This window comes from Gopherus flavomarginatus, chromosome 1 (genome assembly GCF_025201925.1).
Source record: "Gopherus flavomarginatus isolate rGopFla2 chromosome 1, rGopFla2.mat.asm, whole genome shotgun sequence".
Lineage (NCBI taxonomy): Eukaryota > Metazoa > Chordata > Testudines > Testudinidae > Gopherus > Gopherus flavomarginatus.
Genome location: NC_066617.1, coordinates 120,165,822 through 120,190,259, shown reverse-complemented (window position 1 = coordinate 120,190,259; position 24,438 = coordinate 120,165,822). Strand labels below are relative to the sequence as shown.

The 24,438-nt window shown below is 42.4% G+C and overlaps 1 protein-coding gene across 10 annotated transcripts in view; it reads right to left on the bottom strand.

The window, feature by feature from the left end:
• Window positions 1-24,438, bottom strand: part of CALD1 (caldesmon 1) — a 247,395-nt gene that overhangs the window by 13,873 nt on the left and 209,084 nt on the right. For 4 of the 10 annotated variants that reach the window (XM_050968236.1, XM_050968257.1, XM_050968247.1 and 1 more), the window contains 6 exons: window positions 22,590-22,736; window positions 19,450-20,827; window positions 18,727-18,810; window positions 12,407-12,564; window positions 8,803-9,064; window positions 6,333-6,473 (listed from right to left, as the gene is read on the bottom strand). In XM_050968236.1, the coding sequence (XP_050824193.1) occupies window positions 6,333-6,473; window positions 8,803-9,064; window positions 12,407-12,564; window positions 18,727-18,810; window positions 19,450-20,827; window positions 22,590-22,736 (2,170 nt within the window). The remainder of the gene's footprint in view (window positions 1-6,332; window positions 6,474-8,802; window positions 9,065-12,406; window positions 12,565-18,726; window positions 18,811-19,449; window positions 20,828-22,589; window positions 22,737-24,438) is intronic. The other 6 variants (XM_050968314.1, XM_050968324.1, XM_050968304.1 and 3 more) reach the window with 5 other exon arrangements.

Genomic DNA, 24,438 nt, shown 5'->3' with positions numbered 1-24,438 from the left:
CATGGCTTAAGTTCAAACACTTGGAAATTCCACAATTCCCAGTAATTGATCTCAAAAGATGGACGAGAATTGCTTGCCCATGTCTCAGATCTAAATAAATTCCTGAAGAGAGAGATCTGCTTTATTCTGCCACTAGACATACTGTATGGATGATTCTTTATCCAGCCACACAGTGGCAGCAACACATCAGCCAGGAGAAGATTCTCCACGTTCCTCGGATTTTTCCTCTGCTGTCTTTGGAAAGGAGTCTTGACCCAAAAGTAAGGCAATTGACATGGCCATGGAAAGAATGTGGTTAAAATGGAATAGATAGATCTGTAATATTAACTTAAACATATCAGTTCTTTCCAACCATTATACAGTGCATAAAGAAAAAGATTAAAGTGTTGCCCACCAGCAATGAATCTCATTTTGGAGTCATATTTTTGGTTATGGGAAACTGCTGAAAGGATAAATGTTTATAAATACTAAGGTCATGTGGGCTTAGTTTTTAGTTCCTATAAAGGCAATATGGTCTGAACAGATCTTGAACATGGTTCTGTTCGGTTATTGAAAGAGGTCTGTATTTTCTCATTGCATTCAGCTCTAGATAAGTGTGCTCTGAATAGCACTTCTAAAGGACATTGTTATATACACCCACACACTATGCAGACTGAGGCCTCTATTTTCTCATAAGCTCTGCGCAACAGCCCCCTCCCTCAGCAACATCAGTGGGTCCCCTGCATGCAGGCAAGGGGATGTTCTATGCAGAACAGCTTGCAGGAGCAGGGTCCAAAGTAGCTAGCTAATGTGTGGTTTATAGACTCTTCTAACTTAGAAGCATGATGACATTGGATCCCTGGCTGAGATGTCCCTCAGGAAAGGGACCAATTTTAATGGTGTTTTCCCAGCTAGACTGGTTGTTTTCTAGAGCTTCCCTGTGCTCACTAAGGGGAGAAGGTGGATCCTATCCACTGCAGCCCCGAACACCTCTTCAAGCAGTTACCTAGTTCTCCAATCTTGGTGTGTCCTGCTTCACAGCTGCAACTGTGCCCCATCTTGGCCAGCCTGAATGAAGAATTTGGCAAAGAGGGGAGAGGGGCGGAACAATCATTGAATGGAGGAGTAGCAAAGAGGTGGGAAGTGACTGTACACTCAGTACACGGGAAGGCTCTGTCTGCACTTGATAGGATACCAGGGAGTGCAGCTCAAGAGAGGGAGGCAAGCAAGGCTCCTGCAGAGGGCAAGGGGGACAGGAACAGAGTTAGCAGGGATCCCTCGGGACAGACAAGGCCTTTTCAGCCTGAAGAATAAAATGGTCGTTAATGAGGTTTCCTCACTCCTGCATGAGAATCTGCCTTGGAACTCTGCTCAGCAAGAGCCCACAGTTTTCATTATTGTTGCATGCAGGAAAAAAAAACCAAACCCACACACCTTTCAATGTACTTAGACCAAACTGAACATGGCAACATGCAGAGGACTAGGCTACTCAATCCACTGCACACACTAAGCAAGCTACATGCATATGAGGAGGAATATTAGGCACGTACACTAAACAAAATTACAAAATAGATCTGTAAAATAAATAGGAAAAAGCAAGATTGTTAACTGAATGGCAGAAACTCTCCTAACGTTTCCTGTATTTGAGACCAAACACTAAACAAAAGCCTGTATGGGGTTTTTAAATGGCTTTGACTCTGGTTTTTTTAAGAGGAACACCACCCAGAACATATCACAAAAGCAAGCAGGGGCTTCAAGAAATCAAAGATGCTAATCTCCAGCTAAACTACCAGATGGGGAAGAACCCAGCCTTCTGTCTCAAGGAATCCAGTCCCTGCAAGTCAAATTTAAGAATAATCTCCATATGTCAGTATTAGGGGCCTACAGCCTTAGTAACGGACCAACAATATAGCAACTGGGGACCTGATCTGATATTTTTGCACCCACTTAAACTTGACTGATGTGAGGCATCATGGGACTACTCATATAATTAAAGTAGCGTTTTGCAGGATCAGGACCTTAGTTAATGGGAGCTGCGCAGGCAGATGAAGGGCAATACATGATTCAACTGAGCTGGATGAGGATTTTTCTAGGGTGTGACCATGCTTATGCATTTCCTTTCCTTGAAGCTGTCCTGTATGAGCAAGCTTGGAGGCTATGGGGTTTTTCTATCATAGTTGTGCAAAGAAGTTGCTAAATGTATTAAATGAGGCTAGAGATGCAACCTAAGGCCTATGAAACAAATTCTGCTGTCACTGCCATCTGTTCAGCCCCAGGACATGAACAGGATGCTATGAGATATAGGTTAATGCTGGATTTGACCCCATACATCTACACAACATTTAGGAACAGATCACCAACTAAATATTCCCAAGAATGGGTTGTCCATTTTATGTGCATTTAATTATCTTAATAACCGTTTAGTAGACTCTTAAACTGTGTAATAAATGTTATCAAGCCACCTCAGGTGATATGACAATAGAAATATTGTTTTTAAAAAGTGTAACAGTTCAGGGGGGAGGGTCAGAAAAATTGTGTCCCATATAGCATTAGCTAATGTACAGTACCCAGCGGTAGGAATCTAGCCACTCTGTTCCACTTTGGTTCTGGCTCTCTGGAGAAAAGAGCCTGCCCTTAGACTCTTTGAGCACTAGCATACACCATGGCCCCAGTAGGCACCCATCTTGCTTTCTATTGAAGTCACCTGTGCATCCTCAGGGTAACTCAGGTGACTTACTTGAGTGATGAGTTTAAGCCACAGGCTCTCCTCATATTAAGAGGGAAATATTTGGGGAGGAGGAGGGTAAACTTAGAGGAGAGGTTCTTTAAAAAATATTTTTCTTTAAACTTGAATCTCACAATACCAATAAATATATGGGCAGGCCATCTCATCAAAGTCAGGAGCTGTGTGGGATCTAATTCCTCCCAGTCAGTGCTCGGTTGCTTAGATATTGCCTAAATAAGCAATAGTGTGGTAAGCAAAGATATGTCTTAAAAAAAAAAAATCTCAGGTCCTGCAAGGTCACACATCCTGGCTCTGCAGTCAAAGTGGCTTTTCTGTGGCAGCCAGCTTTCTCTGAATCCTCTTATCCCCCACATGAGATCTTCAGCTAGGAGCTGGAGAGCTTTCAAGACTCCACAGTTCTGTCATTGCTCCCACCCACACCCAGGCTGCGAGCTGGAGTTCCTCCCATTTCAGCTCCAAACTGGTTTTGTTTTCCTGCCCAACTGAAGATTCAGACTGCGGGGGTGGGGTTCACGGCCCGGAGGAGACTTTGTTTTCCAAGTCTTTTGCCCTTCATTTGCTTTAGGAAGGGAAAGGACAGTTCTACAGTTCTTCCCAATACCCCTCAGGAACAGGCTTGAAGGGAAGAAAAACAACAAAGCAGCATCATGCAGGACAGTTCACCCCTCTGCTGCAGCCCATTTGTGCCAGCTAAACTGTGAAGGACCTCAGTGCAGAAGGTGCTGTACAGGAGAAGCAGAGCTTTTTTGTGCACCCCTGTGCCCTCGCAGGAAGCCCCAAAGGGAAGAGGAAGATGGCCCACCAGGGCCTGAAGTAGTCACAGCAACCCCTAACAGAAGGAAAAGCAAGCAGCCTCTCCACTGTCTCTGAGCCCAAGAGGATTCTGCCTGCATTCTCTTTGCATTTTTCCACCTCACTGTCATACAGAAAAGAATCCAACCCATGTGTTCTCATCTGAGGGACTCCATTCTACACCCACCTCAGTTTCCCCAGGGTCATGGTCATTTTCCTAAAAACACAGCTGCTAAGAAGTCCTGAACACACTGCTCTTTAATTCCCTTTCTTGACTCCCCTCACTCTCCATATTAACTACAAACTAGGTTTCCTTGCCTAAAAGGCCATGCATAACTCTGCTCCTACCTACACATCAGGTTCCTGTTCCTCAGGTGTTCCCTAGCTCCCTTCATTTGCCAGTGATGGCAACCTTGATGCCCCTGTTGTGTTCTTGAAGCAGCGGACCTCAGGTTTCACTGATATACTTTGGTTTAATTGTTATCATCAACAGGTATTACTGGGTGACGGTCTGTGGTATGCTAGATCAGAGTGGTCTTTATAGATATGAATCCACACACACACAAAAAAGTAACAAATGACATTGGACTGCATGTCTTACTCAGAGTCTGTAAATGCTGTTGGTCTTTATGTCTCTCTAGTCAGCCCTTTGCCTGATAGATAAATGCACCGTTCATAAAATGGCACCATGCCATACCCCTTTCCTGCCTCTTTCTTACTTATTGATGTGCACCAGGTCCTAGTTCAACAAGTCTTCTCCCTCTCCTCAATCAAAAAATTCCTTTGTGGAAAAAATGAACTTTAGGTCAGAATAAAAGCAAGAGCAATGAGGGTGAAGGAAAATCCTGGTCAAAAAATGATCTAGTGAACCCTACAGAACATGCACATAAACCTACCCAAACCTCAGTTGTGGAGCCCAGGAAGCCAATAAGGTGATGTAGGCCAACAGTTTAGGAGGCTAATTTCAGCTGTATTCAGCAGATATATGGCTGCCCATGGAAGCCAGAATTGGTATGTTCAGGGAGCATCACCGATATATATTTTGAATAAGAACAATTCCTGCAAAGTTAGCACAGTTGCTCTTGTGAACTTTTACAGTCATCAATCCTCTCCCACCACTGAGACCACAGCTTTTATCTCCCCCTAAATATAGTCTTTGAAATTTATTAAATTTCGGAAAGCTTAAGCTGTCTACCAAAGATTTTTTTTCCCCATGTAGCTTTACCAGAAAAGCTTTTGAAGACTAGAAGCTGCATCTAACTCTATTAAAAATTTCTCCAGTAAACACTTTCAAAACTCTCTCAAACCGAGAGGGAAAAAAAAATCATGCCATTTGTCAGCTAGAAACCTAAAATGCATTTCATAGAAGTCCAGACATTTTAGCGCGCAAAGGAAAAAGTTCAGACAGGAGGAACATGCACAATGGTCTTGACTTCTAGCAGCTGGAGGCTTAGAAAGAAGCTGCTAGTGCCATAACTACTGATAAACTCTTTAGTAACTTATAACTAAGGTTAAGAGATTGTGTCACAGTTATTTTTAGTAAATGTCACTGACAGGTTGCCGGCAATAAACAAAAATTCATGGAAGCCTGTGACCCGTCAGACTTTTACTAAAAATAATGGGAGAGAGGAGGGGGGGCTGACAGAAGCCCAAGAGGGGGCATTAGAGCCCAAGCCCTGCTGGAGGGGAAGCACCCACCACAGCTGAGAGCTGCAGGGGCCCTGCTGTCGCCATTGCTCTCAATGGAAATCCTGCTGAGGATCTGAGACAGGTCATAAACCTTTGAGTTCACCCCTTCCTTATGCAACGGGCAGTACAAGTTCATAGGATGAATACCTGCCTCCACTGAAGTCAATGGCAACATTCCCATTGATTTCAGTAGGAGGTCAGGAGTCACCCATATAGTTAAAGGCCTGAAGGAACCACTGTGGTCATCTAGTTTGACCTCCTGCATAACACAAGCCACAGAGAGTAATTCTTGCTGTAGAAGTAGTTATTCTTCCCTGCTACAAAAACCTACATTATTGAGCCCAACAACTTGTAGCTGGGGCTTGTGAGGGGGAGGGATAGCTCAGTGGCTTGAGCATTGACTTGCTAAACCCAGGGTTGTGAGTTCAATCCTTGTAGGGGCCACATAGGGAACTGGGCCAAAAATCTGCCTGGGGATTGGTCGTGCTTTGAGCAAGGGGGTTGGACTAGATGACCTCCTGAGGTCCCTTCCAACCCTGATAGTCTATGTGGTGGATTGGATTTATGGTAGCCCTCTGTTCTGGGGAGAGTTTCACCCACTGGTAAATAGATTTAATATACAGTATAAGCATGTAGCAAGATGAGTCCTCTTTGGCCATATGTTCTTCATAAATGTTAGGGAGGAAGAGAACTGAGGAAGTAGAAAGGAAGAGTCCATTTCTGATTCCTCTCCAGTTTCTCTAACTACACATCACTGAAGTTAGTTTGACACTGAGAACACAAACATTTTCCAAAGTGATATCCTCCTTAGGACATCAGAAAGACCTCTCTTTAGATATCCTGATTATCAAGAACAATGGCTACCCTGCATTCTAGGCAATATACATACAGAACTCACTAGCTTTCTAGAGAGGGGCTCATACTGCAAAGTCTTGACCTAGATTTCATACATTACAAGGTTTGAAGGTCTTTGGATTCACGGTTTTGGCTAAGGTCCAGTTGCAAAATTCAAATTGGGATCCTTGTTCAGATTTAAAGTGTTCCCAAAATTTTGGCATGTTTGTATTTGGGATTTTAGCTTGAGTCCCTGTTCTATTTTCATTTATAGACTTAGTGCAGAAGTTACCTTGAGAGATGAACCCTTAGGAGTGAAACACTTAAATGGCTTCTTGTCATCTGACAAACCATCTTCTGGCATCTTCTGACGTTTTTCAGCAGCTTCAGCCCTTCTCCTCTCAATGTCTTCTTTCAGCCTCCTCTTCTCCTCCTAAGACAGTATGAACACATAGCTAAACACGTGTTTCCTTCAAGAGACTACATCAACCTCAGATCGCTTAAACTCCTGCAGAAATTTACAGGATTCATGGAGAACACAAATCCTTACACCAGCCAGAAATGTCAGTGACCTATTTTAGTTCTAGCTATTTATAATGTATCTGTGGTGCACTAGGCAACCATAGTATCAAGTGTGTGTGTTAATCTATACGATCTTAATTTACCCCTGCCCCAAATACATTTCCTCCTTAAAGTGTACTGTCATGGCCCAGTATGTAATGAGAGACAGCAGTTCATTATGAAAAATGCTGTTTTTCATTAAAGGACTGAGACTTTAGAAGTTGAATGTTAACTTTTAAGACTGTTACACTTGACTTAAAAAAATGTTATTGAAAGACATACTTAACACATCTCTAAGTCAGGATATTGATGGTAGAATGGAATTTATTCCCTTGAAAACAGAGAGGAACTTCCTAGTTGCCAGAAAACAGACCCAAGAACTCCCAAGGTCCCATCCCACCTCCAAGACTGAATCCTTCTTTAGCCTCATGCAAGTCACTTCTCCTCCTCTTTATAAATGGGGAACTGTGGCACAGAGATGAATACTTAGCTATCTCATGTGGATGGTGGAGATTAATATATGCCCAATGTGCTGAAGATGAAAAGCATCATATACAGCCTAAGAAGGGCTATTACTCTGCAGAGATAATGTGGATTTTTATTTTGTAAGACATCAGTTGAACTAGAGAGCAGTTACTCGTAGCCCTATTAAGCAGATGTATTTTTCGGTATTAATTTTAAATGAGTCAAAGATTTCTAATGAGATTCAGTCCATCATAAAACCAGCATTTAATCCCATTTGCAGAAAACAAACATCTATGTTAGTCTCATCTCTCCCTCCCTAGACAGAAACAAGATTTCTGTAATTTACGATATGTGCCAAAAAACCACCCACAATAAACAAAAGCCTTTGTTGCTGCAACATTGCATCCAATATTTTGTATGCACGGGAAATAAGAAAGTCAGAGTTAAGATTCTCAAGACAACCATGGATGATATTATGGTCCCACTTGTGAGATGAGGGTTTTACCACTGGCTTGCAGGGGACAAGAATGTCCCTTGTTGGTGCTATCTCCTTTTGCACCAGGATTAGATCAGGATCTTACTAGCACACCTGTGTATATGATCATGTAATACCAAATATTGTGTACTTGCAGCTGAGACTGAAGGTGACAGAAACAGTGCAGCTTTACCATCCATTAGCATGTGCCATCACACAGCATTGTACAAATGGGTGATGAAAGACCCAATTTTGTAGCCTCTGTCAACCTTAGTGGGTAGTAGAGAAGAAAAACTTAGTGTAAGGGTGGTAGGGCTCCCAAAAGGAGGAATCTGACGGAGAAAACTGAAAAGATCTTTATCTGTTAAGCATTTGTATTGTAACACCTAGAGTTCCCAACGTAAACTGGGGCCACACTGCGCTAGGTACAGTCACACAGAAAGAGCCAACCCCTGCCCTGATGAGGTTACAGTCTAAATAGATGAGACAGGCAAAGGGACAGAGCGGAAGCAAGGGCAAAGAGATAAAGCCATATGCCCAAGGTAACACAGTCCGTTAACAATAGAAGATCCAGGAATAAAATAGTCTAGTTTGGGGCCTTCCAAGTTGGCTGACATTAGGAAAATTAAAACTTTCACACAACATTGCCTTAGATATTGAAACCCAGATCCTCAAAATTATTTCGGCTCCTAGCTCCCATTGTTTTCAATGTAAGATAGGAGACTAAATACCTTTGAGAGTCTGGACCCGAGCCGAGCTACTATCCCAGGGCCTAAAATGCCACCCATACACAGGTTAAGCAAAGCCTTTCTCCTTGTGCAGTCCCCTTGATTATTTGCCCAAGAGTATGCCTCACCGCCCAGCACTGTGTGATCATGCAATGCAGGGGTAGGCAACATGCGGCACACAAGCTGATTTTCAGTGGCACTCACACTGCCCGGGTCCTGGCCACTGGTCTGGGAGGCTCTGGTTTTATTTTAATTTTAAATGAAGTTTCTTAAACATTTAAAAAAAAAAACTTATTTACTTTATATAACTAAACTATTGTTGTATGTATTAGAGATTTATAGAAAGGGACCTTCTAAAAACATTAAAATGTATGACTGACACATGAAACCTTAAATTAGAGTGAATAAATGAAGACTCGGCACACCGCTTCTGAAAGGCTGCCGGCCCCTGATGTAATGAAAGACCAATACGAGCAAGTGAAGCAGAACAGAGTCTAACTTTGGATCTCATGGTTTTATTACTACACCATTACCTCCTCTCTGGCTTTTCTCTCAGCCTCCTCCTGCTTCCTCCTCTGTTCCTCTTCCTCAAGGATCTTCCGACGCTCCTCACGCTTTTTCTTCAGTTCCTCCAGCTCCACGGCTGCCTCCTGTTGCTTCTCCTTTAACTTCTCAAACTCCTCGCTCTCATTTTCGCCTCGGCGACGGCGCAGCTCCTCTAGTCGTTTGCCAGCTTCAGCCTGGGACACCGGCTTACCATCCTCAGTATTTGTAGTTGCTTTCATGCCAGAGCGGCTGAGAAAGAATTGAGACGCAGGTTAACATGCCACAGGTTTTCCTTTGCCAGTTTGGATCATTCGTTACCACTCAACTAGGCAGCAACATAGGAACCTGATACACACACACACACATACATCTCTTGACAAGATCTTTTGTTCCTCACAGAGCACGTACTACCCTCAGCAGGTTTCATCAGCGTCTGAAGGAGGCTGGGAAGCCTAGAGGCACATCTCTGCCTTCCCCTGACACCGGGGGCCAAAGGGTCCCACATGCTTGGAAGGGTAGTTTTTGTATCATATTGCCTCAGAACTTAAGACAGATGTGTCTCACCCCCTTTCTAGAGAGAGCTTAACTCATGAACTTGAAAGTTTCATGTCTATTTTTTTTTTAAATTCAAGATCTATTTCTTTTTAGTCCCAGCTCCATAGTATATACACACTTATTCTCAATTACATGGTGCAAATATGTAAGGATATTACCTACAGGGATATGTTCCAGCTTCTAAAAGCATAATACTTAACTAATCTATGCAGAAAACAAATTCAGGGATCCAATGAAAAGCAATAAATAAATATTTAAGGCTGAGAGAAGTGAAACATATACATATCCAAAACAAACACTATATTCTGTGTAATAAAAGAGACAAATAATCCTTTGATTTCTCAGACAAATGTCTTCTCTAAGGGATTATATAAAGTGTTTGACAAATCTCTTTAAAGAGAGCTAAAACACGTTGCTAGGGCATTAGTCTTCAATTTACTGGGGTAGGAGGAATATTCTTATCATTCCATCAATATTTTCAACACAAGAAGCCTCAATAATGTAATACCAATTGTTATCTTGGACTCTTGCTAACTTGCATATATATCAGGTCTGGTCAAAAACTTGGCTGAAGTTTTCTGTGTGAGTTTTTTATTTTTCATAAACCCAGAACTAGATTTTTCATTGACTTTTTCCACAGGGGGACAAAAAACCCAAAACAAAACCAAGCCAGACATTTTCCAACCAGCTCTTATAATCAAAGACATTTAAAAAAATAGTACATTCATATTACCCACAAGAGGTACATATTTTTGTCAGAGTGTCAAATAGCACCACTGATGTATGTAATTACCACATCAGTGTTTAAGTGTTTGCTCCTTGAAATGTATTTATTAATACACCAGACAAAGGGGTCAATACTTTAAGTATCATGCTGATACCTCCAATAGAAAGGGCAAGTAGGCATTTATATTGTTTTTATTTTCTTCCCTGTTCTACACCCAAGAAAAAGGAGATCCTAAATACTACAGCTATGAAACCACACTGTTGCACAATTAAATGCCACAAGAGCCAACAGTGCAAAAGTTAAGCTTTCCCTCAGTGATATGGATCAGTTTCTGCCTCCAATTACCTCTGGGCAAATACAGAGTAAAGTCACTGAAGTCGACAGACATATTCCAGGTTTCTACTGGTATAGTTGAGAGTAGAATTTAGCCTTAAGCAATTTTTTCTTCATTGTTTGGAAGGTGTGGGTGAATATTTTGTCCAAACAAGGACACGTTTGTCTTTCTTACTGAAAAGAACTGTTTATCTCCTAATCACGTACATCCACAGGCTATTTCTATCTTCTTTTATTAATATACACTATGGAGGATTTCCTCTGGTGTTTCTGCATATTCTCTAGTAGGGAACAATAATTGACAGTCATCCTCTTCATATTTTTTTCCCCTGCCTCTTCGCTTTCAGCACATTCTGGGAATCTCAGGCCCTTGCTGCCAACATCAAGAAATCAGTACTGAGATCCTAGACCGAAGAAGAGCTTTCAGAAGTGCCTGTTTGGTGCTAAGATAAAGAAGCCAACTGTCAGCCTTCACACAGAAGGAGAAATAGAATGGTTTGTGAGAGACAAAAAATGACAGAACAATGTAAAAAATGCATTATATCATGTTTAGGATTTTTGCACTCCCATATGAGAGTGGGGAGGAAGGGCAGGTGCAAAAGGGAAACCACAAAGATAAAGTTTTCTAACTATTCTGTCAGCAACAGAGACAAAGATGGGACAGACTATGTCTCTTTGGCCTCCAATTTCTCAGTTGGTCTTAAGGAGTTTTATTTCCCATCGTTGCCATTTAGACTTATCTTATGAGTCTCTCAATCTCTTGTTACCATCTTGTTTATAAACAATGAGAGTACAGGTAGTCCCAAACTAAAACCCTATGACTGAACATCAAACTTTTTCTCCCTCTGGCGTGGGGAGGAGAAAAGAAAGAAAGATAGATAAAGTGCAGAAACCCCCTTTGAAGTTTTTCAAAGAAGTCCTTGCTCTAACAAGAAATAAAGCATGTGAAAAAAGTTAAATACCTATGTTAGAAACAGAACTCATGTTAGTGATGATTTGACCTGAGTATACAGAACAATTACTAACAGGACTCATGTCCTGCTATATCCATCCCTATGTTATATGACAACCTAGTTATAGGAGGTTTTGAATCATTTCACCTTTGAAAAAGTTTGTTTCCCCATAGGAACCCTTAGGGAAATGCTAGGATGCACAACAGTGAACTAGATGACGACTAGTAACTTTTGTCCAATTCACTTCTTTGCTTTTACTCCCCCTTGCTGCCCCACTTTCTAGCAGAGATGAGCCTTTCCAAATCTCTCCCCACCAACCAGTTACCTTTAGATTTCCAACTGTAGCAGAAGCCTCACAGACAGTTTTATGTTCTTGTCTAGCTAAACCACATTAAGATTTTTCTTAAAAAGGCAGAACACTTTGGCTGGATGTAGTTTTCACTCCACCAAATAATCACTCTTTTGTGCAGAAATCATTAGCTTCAAGGCTCACCAAAGCAACCAACCAAAAGATCAACTCTTGAAAGAGTTACCCTAGGGAGGCAAGGCTGCTTCTAGCTGGTTATATAGGATGTAATTAAAAGCAGGTGTGTAATTGGCAATGGGTTATCTCACTCAGAGTCAGGTACCTGTGCCACTAGGGTATAAAAGCACAGCTCTTGGTTCATAATGCAGACTATGAAAAGAAGAAGTTCCTTAAGAAATGTTTAGTAGATGATAGGAGTAGGGTAAAAACAAATTGCTGATCCCCACGGAGGGGGTGAGTTGTTTGCCTATTGTTTACTACTCTGCTATGAGTTTCTCATTTCCCCACTACAGTGAAGTGGGTAGGAGTCCACTACAAAATAGCTTGAGATCCTGAATTTATTTCTAAGGAGCCACTGAATATTACAACCTTCAGTGATGTTGGAAGTTTGTCTTGTACTACACAGCTAAAAGTACGCTAACAGAGACCCATAAAAGGCAACAAGCCCCACAGCTCTACTCTGATATAAACAAATCTAGTGTTAATGTGTATCTTACCTAAAAATATTCTCAGTATGTTTAAGTTTGTGAGTAGTAAGTTCCTGGAAACGCTCTCCGTTCTGTGGCTTTGGTTCAGGAAATCCCTTCTTACGATCCCAGACAGGTTTCACCTCCTCTTTAGGTGCTTTGTCCTTATTAGCCTTGTCGTCTTTGATCTGCTCAGGAGATATTAGAAAGCGTACAACCAAAAACAAAACAAGAAAATCATCATTAGACAGTGCAGATGACTGAAAAGGAAAACAAATTTCCCACTGTCAACGGGCATCTGAGCAACTGTCTTCAAATGTTCTATGGCAGGAATAGCCTGTCAGGTTCTAAAATATGGCCTGCAACCACCTTGCCTTCTGAGCTATGTTAAATACATGAGCAGCTCAATTCATCTATATTGTGTGCAAATCTGCTGCAGCCTTGGATATCTCAAGCATCCTTACCTTCTTATGCAATCAAGCCAGTCTCTACCACTACCTTGCCCACCATCCCCTTCCTGATCATGTGTCTGTTGATTCACCTGTTGTGTATTGTCCAAATCGGAGACTGAGCTCTCTGGGGCAGGGATTGTCTTTGTTTGCATAGTGTCTAGTTCAATGGGGCCTTAATCCCTGGTTGAGGCCCTAGGCACTACTGTAATAGAAATAATATAATCTTAAACTGATTTGCACAAAGCAAATGCATGCCATGTGGATGTAGCTAATACATTCAACAGCACAGGAGGTATGTGCTATACGGATGTTCCTAGGACTTTCAGTGTCACAGCAGGTGCATACTACCCAGCTATTACAAGTATAGTTTGCAATAGTCAAGTAGTTAAAAATTATGTTGCTTAGCAATATTTGCTTTGATAAATATGTAACTGGGGTTATCACCTGTACCCCAGTTTAAACAGTGACTAGTGGAGGAGGATACTATCGGATGTGAAGCTCTTACTCCTATGAAGAAGCTGGTGTTGTCTCTGAAAACATTAAGGCAAGATTCCCCTCTTCCCCTACAAGCCTTTGTCCGACATAAGTCTGACTAAGATCCAGAATCACTATGCACTAGTTTTGCTCTCTAATCCCCACCCAGAATATTCTGGGCTGAAAATTATTTATTATTGCCACTGATGGCCTGACCCCAGCATGCTGAGTTATGGTTGGATGCTAATGGAAAGTGCAGGATATGGCAATTGATTTCAGTTCTTCTGTTCTGTGGACAGAATTATTCCCACTAAGGAAATTAGCTAGACAGCAGCCAAAACAAGCTTTGAATAGCAGTGGAGGAAAATACCAATGTTAACCCAAGGAAGATCTCTTTTTTCACTATTAGCCTTGCCATATTTGGGAAACACTCTGGTGGGCAGCCTAAATATCATTTATTTGGACAATGTCTGTAAACCTTTAGCAAACTGAACTTATATTCCTCTGCATCCTACTGCCCTTCATCTGATCACTGAAGAGAAAAACAAATCGTACACAGTCCTATTCTAGGACACTTTTTAAAAAAAATGTACGCTAAGCTGCGTCCAGTGAAAAAGCTCAAACCTCTGCGCTATTTCTATCCTCCGTCTGCTCAATGCACCATTCAATAGCCCCACCTCCAAGGCATCCCCTCCCACTTTTCAAAAGCAGGAGCCTCAGGGGAAGGCGGGGGCTCATAAAGCACCTGACATGACTGCGCAGCTTGAACTCAGGGCTGGCCTTACTGTGAGGCGAACTGAGGCGGCTGCCTCAGGTGCTAGATTAGGGGGGCCACACTAGGACCCAGAGTGTAGAAAATTGTGTCTGTTGCTGGTGCATAAGTATCCTCTCCGCTCTAGATGCACAGAGATGGTGGAGTGCTGTGCTGGAGGAAGGCAGAATTGAGACCTTTCAAAGTTTTGGCCCAAGTGAGGAGGTCTGGGGGTCTTATTTGAGCTCCCCACTTCAGGTGCCAAAATGTTGTGGGCCAGCCCTGTTTGAACCCCTAAGACCTCTTCTGCCTGTGGCTGGCATTAAATATTGTTCATACAATGCCAGGACCACAAGTGACAGCTATCATGTGGTGTTGGCTGCAAGTGTGTGTGTGTGGGGGGGAGACACAGCAACTCATCTTTTAGCCTGTGCTAGCAGCTCAGCTTCAATCCCAGGCTCCCCTATAGGTTTTACTTCAGCTGCTAACCCAAGTTAAAAGTCAAGTTGTCGTGTCTTCATTGTTAACTCAGTTTAGCAGCTCGAATTGAAGCCCATAGTGGAGTCTGGGGTTAAACCTGAGCTGCTAACCTGAGTTAGAAGCTGAGTTGATGGGATCTTCACTGCTATTTGAACCCCAGTTCAGTAAGCCAAGTTCAAAACACACCTTTTTGTGCAGTATAGACATACCCTCAGTTACGACTAAGTGGAATCACTTTAATAGGTAAGAGGGGAATTCAGTTTCCACGATCATGCATTCTTTGGCCTTGATGCCAGGACTAGCAGTAGCCAAGCCTATTATTGCTAGTGGCAACAGTAGTGGCTTTGAAGATGTGAACTCCTACCTTCTAGGAACTAGTCAGCGACAATCATTCCTGTTAACTCATTCTAATGAATAGTCATCAGCTTGTAATGTCTTTTGGTCACTCCCAATGGGGGCAAGATTTGAACCAGTGATGTAATAACAGTGGAAAGCTCTGGCTCTCATTAGCAATCCCCTGCACTACTCAATCCCTTTCTGAGTGATTTAGAGACCTGTGGTGTTGATTGTTTCAGGATTTCAAACGCCAGGACTTCTGCGTTGGGATTTTGAAAGGGCAGAATTTCCTTTTGTGAGATTTTCATCAAGTCCCTTCAAAGTCTCATTAAAAACCCAGTATGTCAGCTGCCTTAGCTGCAGTCTCAGCTGGGACAGGTGGTGTATCTTACATCTTAATTGAAATTGCTAAGAAAATTAATATTAAAAAATATACTTTTAGAATTAACAGGCTAGGCAATACCTTTTCATGGACTAATAGGATTTGATTTAAAGGATTATGGTTTTTTACCAAGTGTGGGGGGTGAGGGAAGGGGGCAGGGACACACACAAATAATAAACACAACTGGGCTTTTTGACTCAAAAAAAAAAGGGAAGCTAAAATAGGTTATCAGAGAAACACTTCAAGGATTTAGGGCCCAATCCTGCTCCTATTAATTTTAATGGCAAAATAGCCTTTGACTTCAACCGAAGCAGGAACAGCTCCTTTCATAGCAGTGCACCCTAAAAGTGACAGATGTAAACATTTTTGCATGCTTACACATTTCAGTGAATTAGGGATCAATCCATCTCACATTGAAATGGACAGAAAGGCTCCTATTGACTCTAGTGGAATTAGATCAGATCTGTGATAGTATCTTCAAAAAACACCGCCCATCTCCCCCACAGATCTTGACCCCAAAATTAAATTGAACATGACTGGAATTTTTTTGGAGGTTTGTAAATTGTTCAGCTATTTTTATTTTCGCACATCTCTCCATCTCCAGGTTCCTGCTAGAAAAGTAAATTAGAACTTAAGATACAACATTTCCACCCAGAGTTTGAACACCTCATAGTTTTGGTTCTGTCAATTATAAAGAGTGCAAATTTTGGTTCCTGATTTGGGTTCAATTTTGGAAAGCCCCCCAATAACTGTGGGCATCTGTGGTTATATCTAGGCGGTAGCTGGAAGCATGATTCCCAGCTCAGGCAGACAGAGACTCACTAGTGTGCTAAAATTAGAAGGGTAGCATGGGTGGCAGCTCAGGCTAGCCACTTGAGTAGAAACCTGCACAGACCCCTTGGGTATGTGCCCAAGCTGCTGCCTGTGCTACCATTGGCTACGTTGCTATTTTTAGTGAACTAGCTCAAGAAGAGCTACCATCTATCTGTCTACCCAAGCTGGAAAGTGCATGCCCAGCTGCAGTGTAGAGGTATCCTAAGGTTTAGGTCTGGAGCCCATCTCTATCAAAGTAGAGATACCTATATATCATGAGAAAAGGCTACGTTTGCAGCATGTCTAGCCAAACCGGAAGCAGGAAATACCAGGAGTCTCATGTCATGAGAAAACTTGTTCTGCTGAACTTTCCAGACCAGTTGGGACAGTTCAAAGAAGAGGCTAGACTTTTGATTGCTAATCTGAGTGAAACCTACACTGTGAGGGCCAAATTCTGATCTCACTTATAGTGGACGTGCACTGGTGTAACACAGGTACATTAGGCATAAATCTGAGGTAACAGAGCGAGGAGAAGAATGCCCCCAGATCTAGTCAGCCTTACAGTCTCTCAACTCTATTAATAACTACATAACTTGTCAAAACACAGGCTTTGTTGAATTTTGTGTATCACTGTCATGGCAGGCGTGTACTGAAAGGCTGCTCATCTTGACCTTTTTGCTGTAGTGAGAACACCATTCTTGTCCTAAGCCAAAAAGAGATGGCCAAGATTTTCAAAAGGGACTAATGACTTTGGTTTGGTGTTCAATTCGAGATACCTTTTGGGAGGTGGGTGCTTAGCACATTCCAAAAATGAGGTGTTTTAAAGGTGTTTCAAGTTGAGCACCCAAAAACTGAGGAATGCAAAATCTCTAATCCCTTTTGAGAATGTTGGCCATTATCTTTAAGGGTTCGCTCTTGCAGCCTATACTCATGGGGGTCCTGTGAGATGCTGAGCATCTTCAGCTCCCATTAACTTCAATGGGAATTGAGGGCACTCAGCACTGTGCAGGACAAAAATGTAGCTAGGCCAAGTGAAATTGACATGATTGGTCATATATTTATCCAGTCCCTTTTAAAAAGAATCTCCAGTATGATCTGTTTTTGTGCGGTGGTAAATTCCACAGGTTGACTCCTTGTTGCGAAGGAATATTTTCCTTCTATTTGCTTTACACGCATTCTTTGGCCTGGACGCTGTGATTACCAGCAGCCAAGCCTATTATTGCTAGTAGTAACAGTAGTGGCTTGAAGATGTGGACTCCTAACTTCTAGGAACTAGTCAGAGACAATCAATTCTGTTCACTCACTCTAATGAACTGTCATCGGTTTGTAATATCTTTTGGTCACTCCCAATCTTGCCCTCATTTCATTGAGTAACTCTTTGCTCGGTTTTATGAGGCAATCAGAGTGACTGTTTAGTTCGTAAGTATCAACACAAAGAGTCCTTTAACTATTCTCCTTTGCAGGCTAAATTATCCTAGTTTTACCAATCTCTCCTTATATGAATTACAAACATTTTTCTACTCTCTTCATTGCCCTCTCTGGATCTTTTCAATCTCACCTATGTCCATCTTCAGTTGAGGTATCTGAAACTGGGCACTGCACTCCAGAAAAGTCTGTAGCACCATTTGCTATCAAGCCTGATCCTCAGGGTGGGATAATCACCTGTAATATGCCGAGTTCCACTAGCTGCTTTTCTACACCCAAGATATTGGGCCAAATCCTCAGCAGGTGTAAATCGGCAACTTCAATGGAGCTGCACTGATTTACAGCAGCAGCAGGACTTGCCTTCAGGTTCTCCAAGCAGATACACAGACAGGTCATTCCACCTTTACTAAATATCCATCCAGCAGGGCTATGGCTTACTTTATACCACATGGATGTGCTTGAGCCCAAAGAGGCACAATCCTGCAAGGCCCTGGAAGTTGAAGCACTCAGCACCTTGCAAAATTGTGCCAAAAGCGGGTCCACTGCACAAATACTAAGCACCTCTCCCTGTTTGCCAATTACAAATCTGAGGAGTAAATGGTTCCCAACCTTATTTACTTACCATACAGTAAAACACCATGGCACCAGCTCCTGTGTTTACAGTAGAAATGCAATGCAGTAAATTTTGTAGAATTTCTCTTAAAAACAAAAAAAGAATCTTGGGTCTGCAAGGTTTATATCATTAGGCACTGGATTATTTGGGGGAAGAAAAATCATTAGTTAGATCAGTTAAGTGGCCAAAGGGACCTGGAAGGATCCATGAATATTATGAAAGTAGGTCTCAGTCACAAGAGTAAAGTTTATAGTAAAGTAGAGGAAACCAGGGAAGGATGATTAGTTGGTACAATCCTGAGAAATTCATCTCCAGGGCCCAAATCTTGCTTGCATCACTTACTTGAGTGAGTCCCATTGAAGTAACTGGGGTACTCATGTTAAGTAAGGTAAACAGGATTTGGTCCTAAGGACCCAGTTAGCAAAATACTTAACCATATGCTTAACACTGAGCATCTGAATCGTCCCATTTGTACTGACATCAATGAGACCATCCAACTGCTTAACGTGGAGCATGTGCTTAAGTGGTTTGCTGCTTCGGGCCTTCATGCTAACGGCTCATGCTGAATTTGTTTAAATTCCTGAACATTTCCGTATAGCACCAATTTTTGTAGATCATAATTACCTGCTGTTTTCTGAAGGTGGGTTGAGGTTTCTCGTCTGGTAACTTTTCTTTTTTAGCTTCCACTTTAACCTCTTTTTCTTCCCCCTTTTTATTTTTAAGATGAAAATGTCACTCTACAACAAGCCCTGTCCACTCCCATTTGCCAAAGCTGTGCTCACATACCCGTCTTGTGCTGCCGTGCCCGCATCTCCGTGTGCAGCTGTGCTTGCTCTTCCCCTCGCAAGGGACTGTGCTCCCATACCCCCTCTGGACTTTTGCGCTTACTTCTCCCTCGCGTGCCACTGTTCACATGTCCCAGCAGAGAGCGCCCCCAGCTGTGTTTGCTTCAAACAACATACATTTCTAGTCAGCGTTCTTCACACAGTGTTTCCCAGGTGCCCACGTATCTCCTGTGTTGAATTGCGCTTTTCCATCCCTCGGATGTTATTGCACTAGGCTGGCTTTAAGCAACAGGAAAAGGCAGCGGAGATCTTGACATGCAAGGTTTTCCTTTGCAGGATCTCAGAGCCAGGGTGGGGAAGCGTAAGTGTGACATGCATTGCATTATTGATAAGTAGAAGCAAGAAGCTTTAGTAAAAAGGAAATCAAATATTGATGGAACAGAGTTAGTAGTTTAAACACAGGAACAGAATTGTGAGTAAATTCCAGTCCAATTTTTTGTCTTGCATTACATTTCTCACAAATCACAGGCATCATCCGTTTGGTGCAAAATGTTTACTGTACCTGTTTTCTTAGAGACACTGTTTGAGGTTTTTCCTCTTGCACCTTCTTCTCTTTTACCTGTTTTTCTTCTATTTTCTTCTCTTTTACCTGTTTATCTTCTACTTTTTTGTCTTCAATTTTTTTCTCTTCTACCTTTTGTTTTGCCTTTAATTTCGCCTCTTCTAGCTTAGCCTTTTCTTCAGCTGCTCTCTTCTTCTCCTCTGCCTTAGCCCTCTCCCTTTCTTCTGCTTTCTTCTTCTCCTCTGCCTTAGCCCTCTCCCTTTCTTCTGCTTTCTTCTTCTCCTCTGCCTTAGCCCTCTCCTTTACTTCTGCTTTCTTCTTCTCCTCCTCTGCCTTAGCCCTCTCCCTTTCTTCAGCTGCTCTCTTCTTCTCCTCCTCTGCCTTAGCCCTCTCCCTTTCTTCAGCTGCTCTCTTCTTCTCCTCCTCTGCCTTAGCCCTCTCCCTTTCTTCAGCTGCTCTCTTCTTCTCCTCCTCTACCTTTGCCCTCTCCCTTTCTTCAGCTGCTCTCTTCTTCTCCTCCTCTACCTTTGCCCTCTCCCTTTCTTCAGCTGCTCTCTTCTTCTCCTCTGCCTGAATCCTCTCCCTCTCTTCTGCCTCAATCCTTTCTTTTTCCTGGGCTGCTCTTTTCTCTTCTGCTTCAATTCTAGCTTTTTCTTCTTCAGCTTTTTTTTGTTCCTCTGCCTTAACCCTCTCCCTCTCTTCTGCCTCAAGCCTTTCCCTTTCCTCTGTTCTCTTCTTTTCTTCCTCAGCCTTTTCCTCTTCTTCATTCCTAAGCTTCTCATGATCTAGAACTACAGTTAGATTTATGGCCCCCACTCCTGCCCTGGGCTCCCCTACCAGTAGGACACTCATATCATTCTCTGCTTTGTGTTCCTCTACATTGACATCTAGGGATTTTACTTCTAATACCACCGGCCCCTCTTCTTTGTCTATTGTTTTCTTTTCTATTGTTACTTCTACCTGATTTTCCTCTATGGTTCTCTGCTCTGGCTTTTCCTCCTGCACCTCCTCCTTATCTTTTTCTTCTTTCTTTTCTTCTTCTTCTTCATCTTGCCTCCAGTTGTTCCTCTGGTATGACGTAGTGACAGTTTCGGCTTCGTCAATCTCGTAACGTCCTCGGCGGGTTTCAATCTTTTCCTCTTTCCCCACGGTCTCGTTTTCTTCCACATTGTTTATCTCTCTCTCGCTTGGTAGTGACAAGCCCTCGTCTGTGGCTGTTGAGTCAAACTCCTTTTGACGGTCCAGGGCTTCCTGGAGACGCTTTTGGCGTCTTTCCTCCCTTCTTGCCAATCTCTCCAAGAATGCAGCATCATCTTCCCCTTCCCCTTGAGTGTTTGTTAGTGTTGTTGTAGAACGTTTGGTCTCCTCTTCTGCCACACTGTACAGAAGTGATAACTTTGCATTAATCAAGCACCATAACAAAGCATTTGCTTATTTATTTTCCAGAAATACAATACATTAACATTATCACATGGCTCTAGAATGGGATAGGTTAGATACTTTAAAGATTTATCAAAACAATGCCAGGGATAATTATGGTATTTCCGCCTTTTACGAATTTGGTGTTTCATAATAATGATGACTGAGAAAGCTTTTCCTCCATGCTCCTGAGTAGGGACTTGATCCCACACCTATTAAAGTCAATGGGAGACTTCCATTGACTTCAGTAGGCATTAGATTGGTCCCTGGAGTCTTGGAACAACTGAACTAGAGACAGGAGTATTTGGGTTTTGTTCTGTGGAGACCTTCATCTTGGCTTGATGTGTTCAATAAAGCTGCTAGCTCTTTCCCTTAACATGAAGTCTCATTAATTAAAAGCTCTTAATATAGGACCAAAGTCTGAGGTCCTTACTCAAGCAAAACACACAGGTATTTCAATGAGAACATCTCTACTAATGGGGAGGTGGCTGTTTCTTTCCAGTGATGGTATAAGGATCCATGGGACTAGAACCCAAGTACCCAGAGCTTGGGGCAGCTGACATTGTTTCTCACTAGGAAGCATACAGCACCCTATCCAAGGAGCACTGTCTAGAGTGACATCACATTGTAGCACTCTGATTGGCCAAGCACACTATTTAATCCTGGAGGGTGCCCCTGGAAATTATCTAGGCAACAGCATGGACTTTTGGTCAGCTGTGACTTAGGAGAGCACCTTGTTTCCTGATCTCCTGTCTCTGACCCCAGCCTGAGCCTGACCTTAACTCTGCCTCCTGATTCCATCCTGGTACTACTTCTGGTCTCCGACCCCAGCCTGACTCTGACTCTTGCTTACCAATCCCAGCTCTAGCGGTTACTCTGATCCCTGCTCACCCACTCCACCTCATGGCCATCCTTGGCTGGTGGCCACGAGCCCAGCTATGACAGCTAGGCATGCCCACCTATGCCCCAGTTCTGTACAAATGGCCTGTGCTGAGGCTGCCTGCAAGTGAGGGAGCAATTAGTGAAAAATGCAATTGTGATATATACACTGGTCCACCAGGAAGTGGATTGAGTCCACCAACCTAATTTCATACATGCCATTGACTAGCCATCAGTACCAGTACTGGATTCCATTGCCAGTCCCCCGACAGATCTAGGCTCTTTCAAACCTCTGTGGTATTGTTCTTTTTCTATATTCATTTTTTCCCTTTCCAGATGTTTTTGCTTTGCACAGGAAAAAGGTGAGCATCCATGAACAAGAACAACTCTTTTTTCCCAACTTTCCCCTGCTCAGCACGGAGGGTTCTATCTGCCAGGCATGGGAGCTAGTGGAGGTGAATTTCAGCTTGAGGTCTGGATTTGACCTATGAGCTTGATGCAATAACAAATATTACTGATCCCTGAAAAGGTTATGAACAAACATCTTATTATAATTGTAGGTTTGCTGGGATTTTATTTATTTACAAAGATATATTCTAATGATAGAAATACGTAAGGCCCAATTCTTCCACCTTTACTCACCATGAGTAGTACCTTCACCTCCATGCAGTTCCTTTGATACCAGTGGGACTTCCCACAGAGTAAGGTCTTATTCAAAGTAAGATTGGCAGACTCTAGATCTTAATTTCTAAAACTTGAAGTATATGCTCTAAATATATCCGTTCCCTGGACTGAAAACTCTGCGAATTCATTTATACAAAACCAACAGAGAAGAAGCTTACCTGTTCTGGGCATTAACTTCTGATTTCTCTGTCACTTGTCCTGTTAGATCATCATCTTCCTTTTGCCGCAGCCTCTCCTGTCGAGCCCGTCGACGGCGTTCTCTGGCAGCTTCTTCCTCATCATCATCATTTCTTTGATAGGCTAGTCTGCAAGGCATCATTTAAAAGGGGTTAATAAAAATAAGACCATATATATTCATATGTTTTATGAATGATTTGTGCAATCCAAAATACACCTTCAGTGATGCTGCGTATGTGATTTAAAGGGACACTGTCAAATACAGAAGTTTATGCCAAATTTTTACTTTGCTTTTTCAATTAGTGCTCTCTTTGACATCACAGCTCCAGATCAGACCACCATAGTGTAGATACAAGGCTGAAAGCCCAGCATGACCATGTCCCCTAGAAGATTACTACAATGGAATTCATCCTGACTGAAAGGGAAGCAAGATATAAGCCTCTCATTTAGAATGCTAAAGTAAGTGAAGTAATTTGTCTGCCTGCAAGGATCTGGAAGGATCTTTTCTCCTACGTCTATCACTGCACAACAGGCTGTGAAAATGAGTGGGTGGAGGAAGGGATGACTTCTTCAGAAACATTATGTATTAGGCACTGCTGGAAGCAGAATACCTTCCTTGATTAAACCAGTGGCCTAATCTGGTTTGGCATATGTTAGCTTCCTACCAGTCTTACTCTTTGTGAAAGCATAACAGCAGTGCAAGCTTCTCCCCATGTCTTGACCAACACTGTGCCTCACCAAAGGCTTATCATTCTCCTCTGGATGCTCTGTAATTTGTCCACATCCTTCCTAAAGTTTGGCACCCAGAACTGGACACAATACTGCAGTTGAGGCCTCATCAGTGCCAAGCTGAGTGACACAGTGACTTCCTGGGTCCCCCATATGACACTCCTGTTGTTACACACCAGCATGATATTAGCCTTTTTTGCAACAGCATCACATTGTTGATTCACATTCAATTTGTCATCTACTCTAACCCCCCAGATCTTTTTCAGCAGCACAACCACCTAGACAGTTATTTCCCATTTTGTAGTTGTGGATTTGATTTTTTTTTTCCTATGTGAAACACTTTGCTTGTTTAGTCTAGCGAATAGAAGGCTAAGGAGAGTAATGATAAGTCTTCAAATATGTGAAGGGCTGTTATAAAGTGGATGATGATCAATTGTTCTCCATGTCCACTGAGGGTAGGACAAGAAATAAATTGCTACGTTTACAGCAAGGGAGATTTAAGATAGCTATTAGGAAACCCTTTCTAACTATAAGGGTGGTTAAGCACTAGAATAGGCTCCCAAAGGAGGTTGTGGAATCCCTGTCACTGGAGGATTTTAAGAATAGGTTAGACAAAATACCTGTCAGCGATGGTCTAGGTATATTTGGTCCTACCTCAGCACAGGGGCCTGACTAGATGACCTCTTCAGGTCCCTTCCAGCCCTACATTTCTATGATTCAATGATTCATGCCCTGCTTCCCACAAGAGCTTTTAACTTCTCCTTTTCATTAAAAGTCCTCATCATAGAAAGTGAAGGGTGTCAGCAGAGTGGCCACAAATCATGGCAAGGTTGGGAAGAGAGTTCAAAAGCAGAAGAGAAGGGGCAAGGAAGACAGAAAAAAAGCCATTGTCATTTGCCATTAATTTAAAGGGATACCAACTATTAATTTTAGTTCTAAAATGGAAAGCAAGTGAAAGCAATAACAAACTAATGGAGTCTTAACTATGTTCCTGGAGGCAGACTCTCCCTGAGATACAAATGCACTGAATAAACTGATTGCAGAAGGACCACTTAACAATGAAAGACTCCGGCTGCATGGAGCCTTACTTCTTTTTAGTCC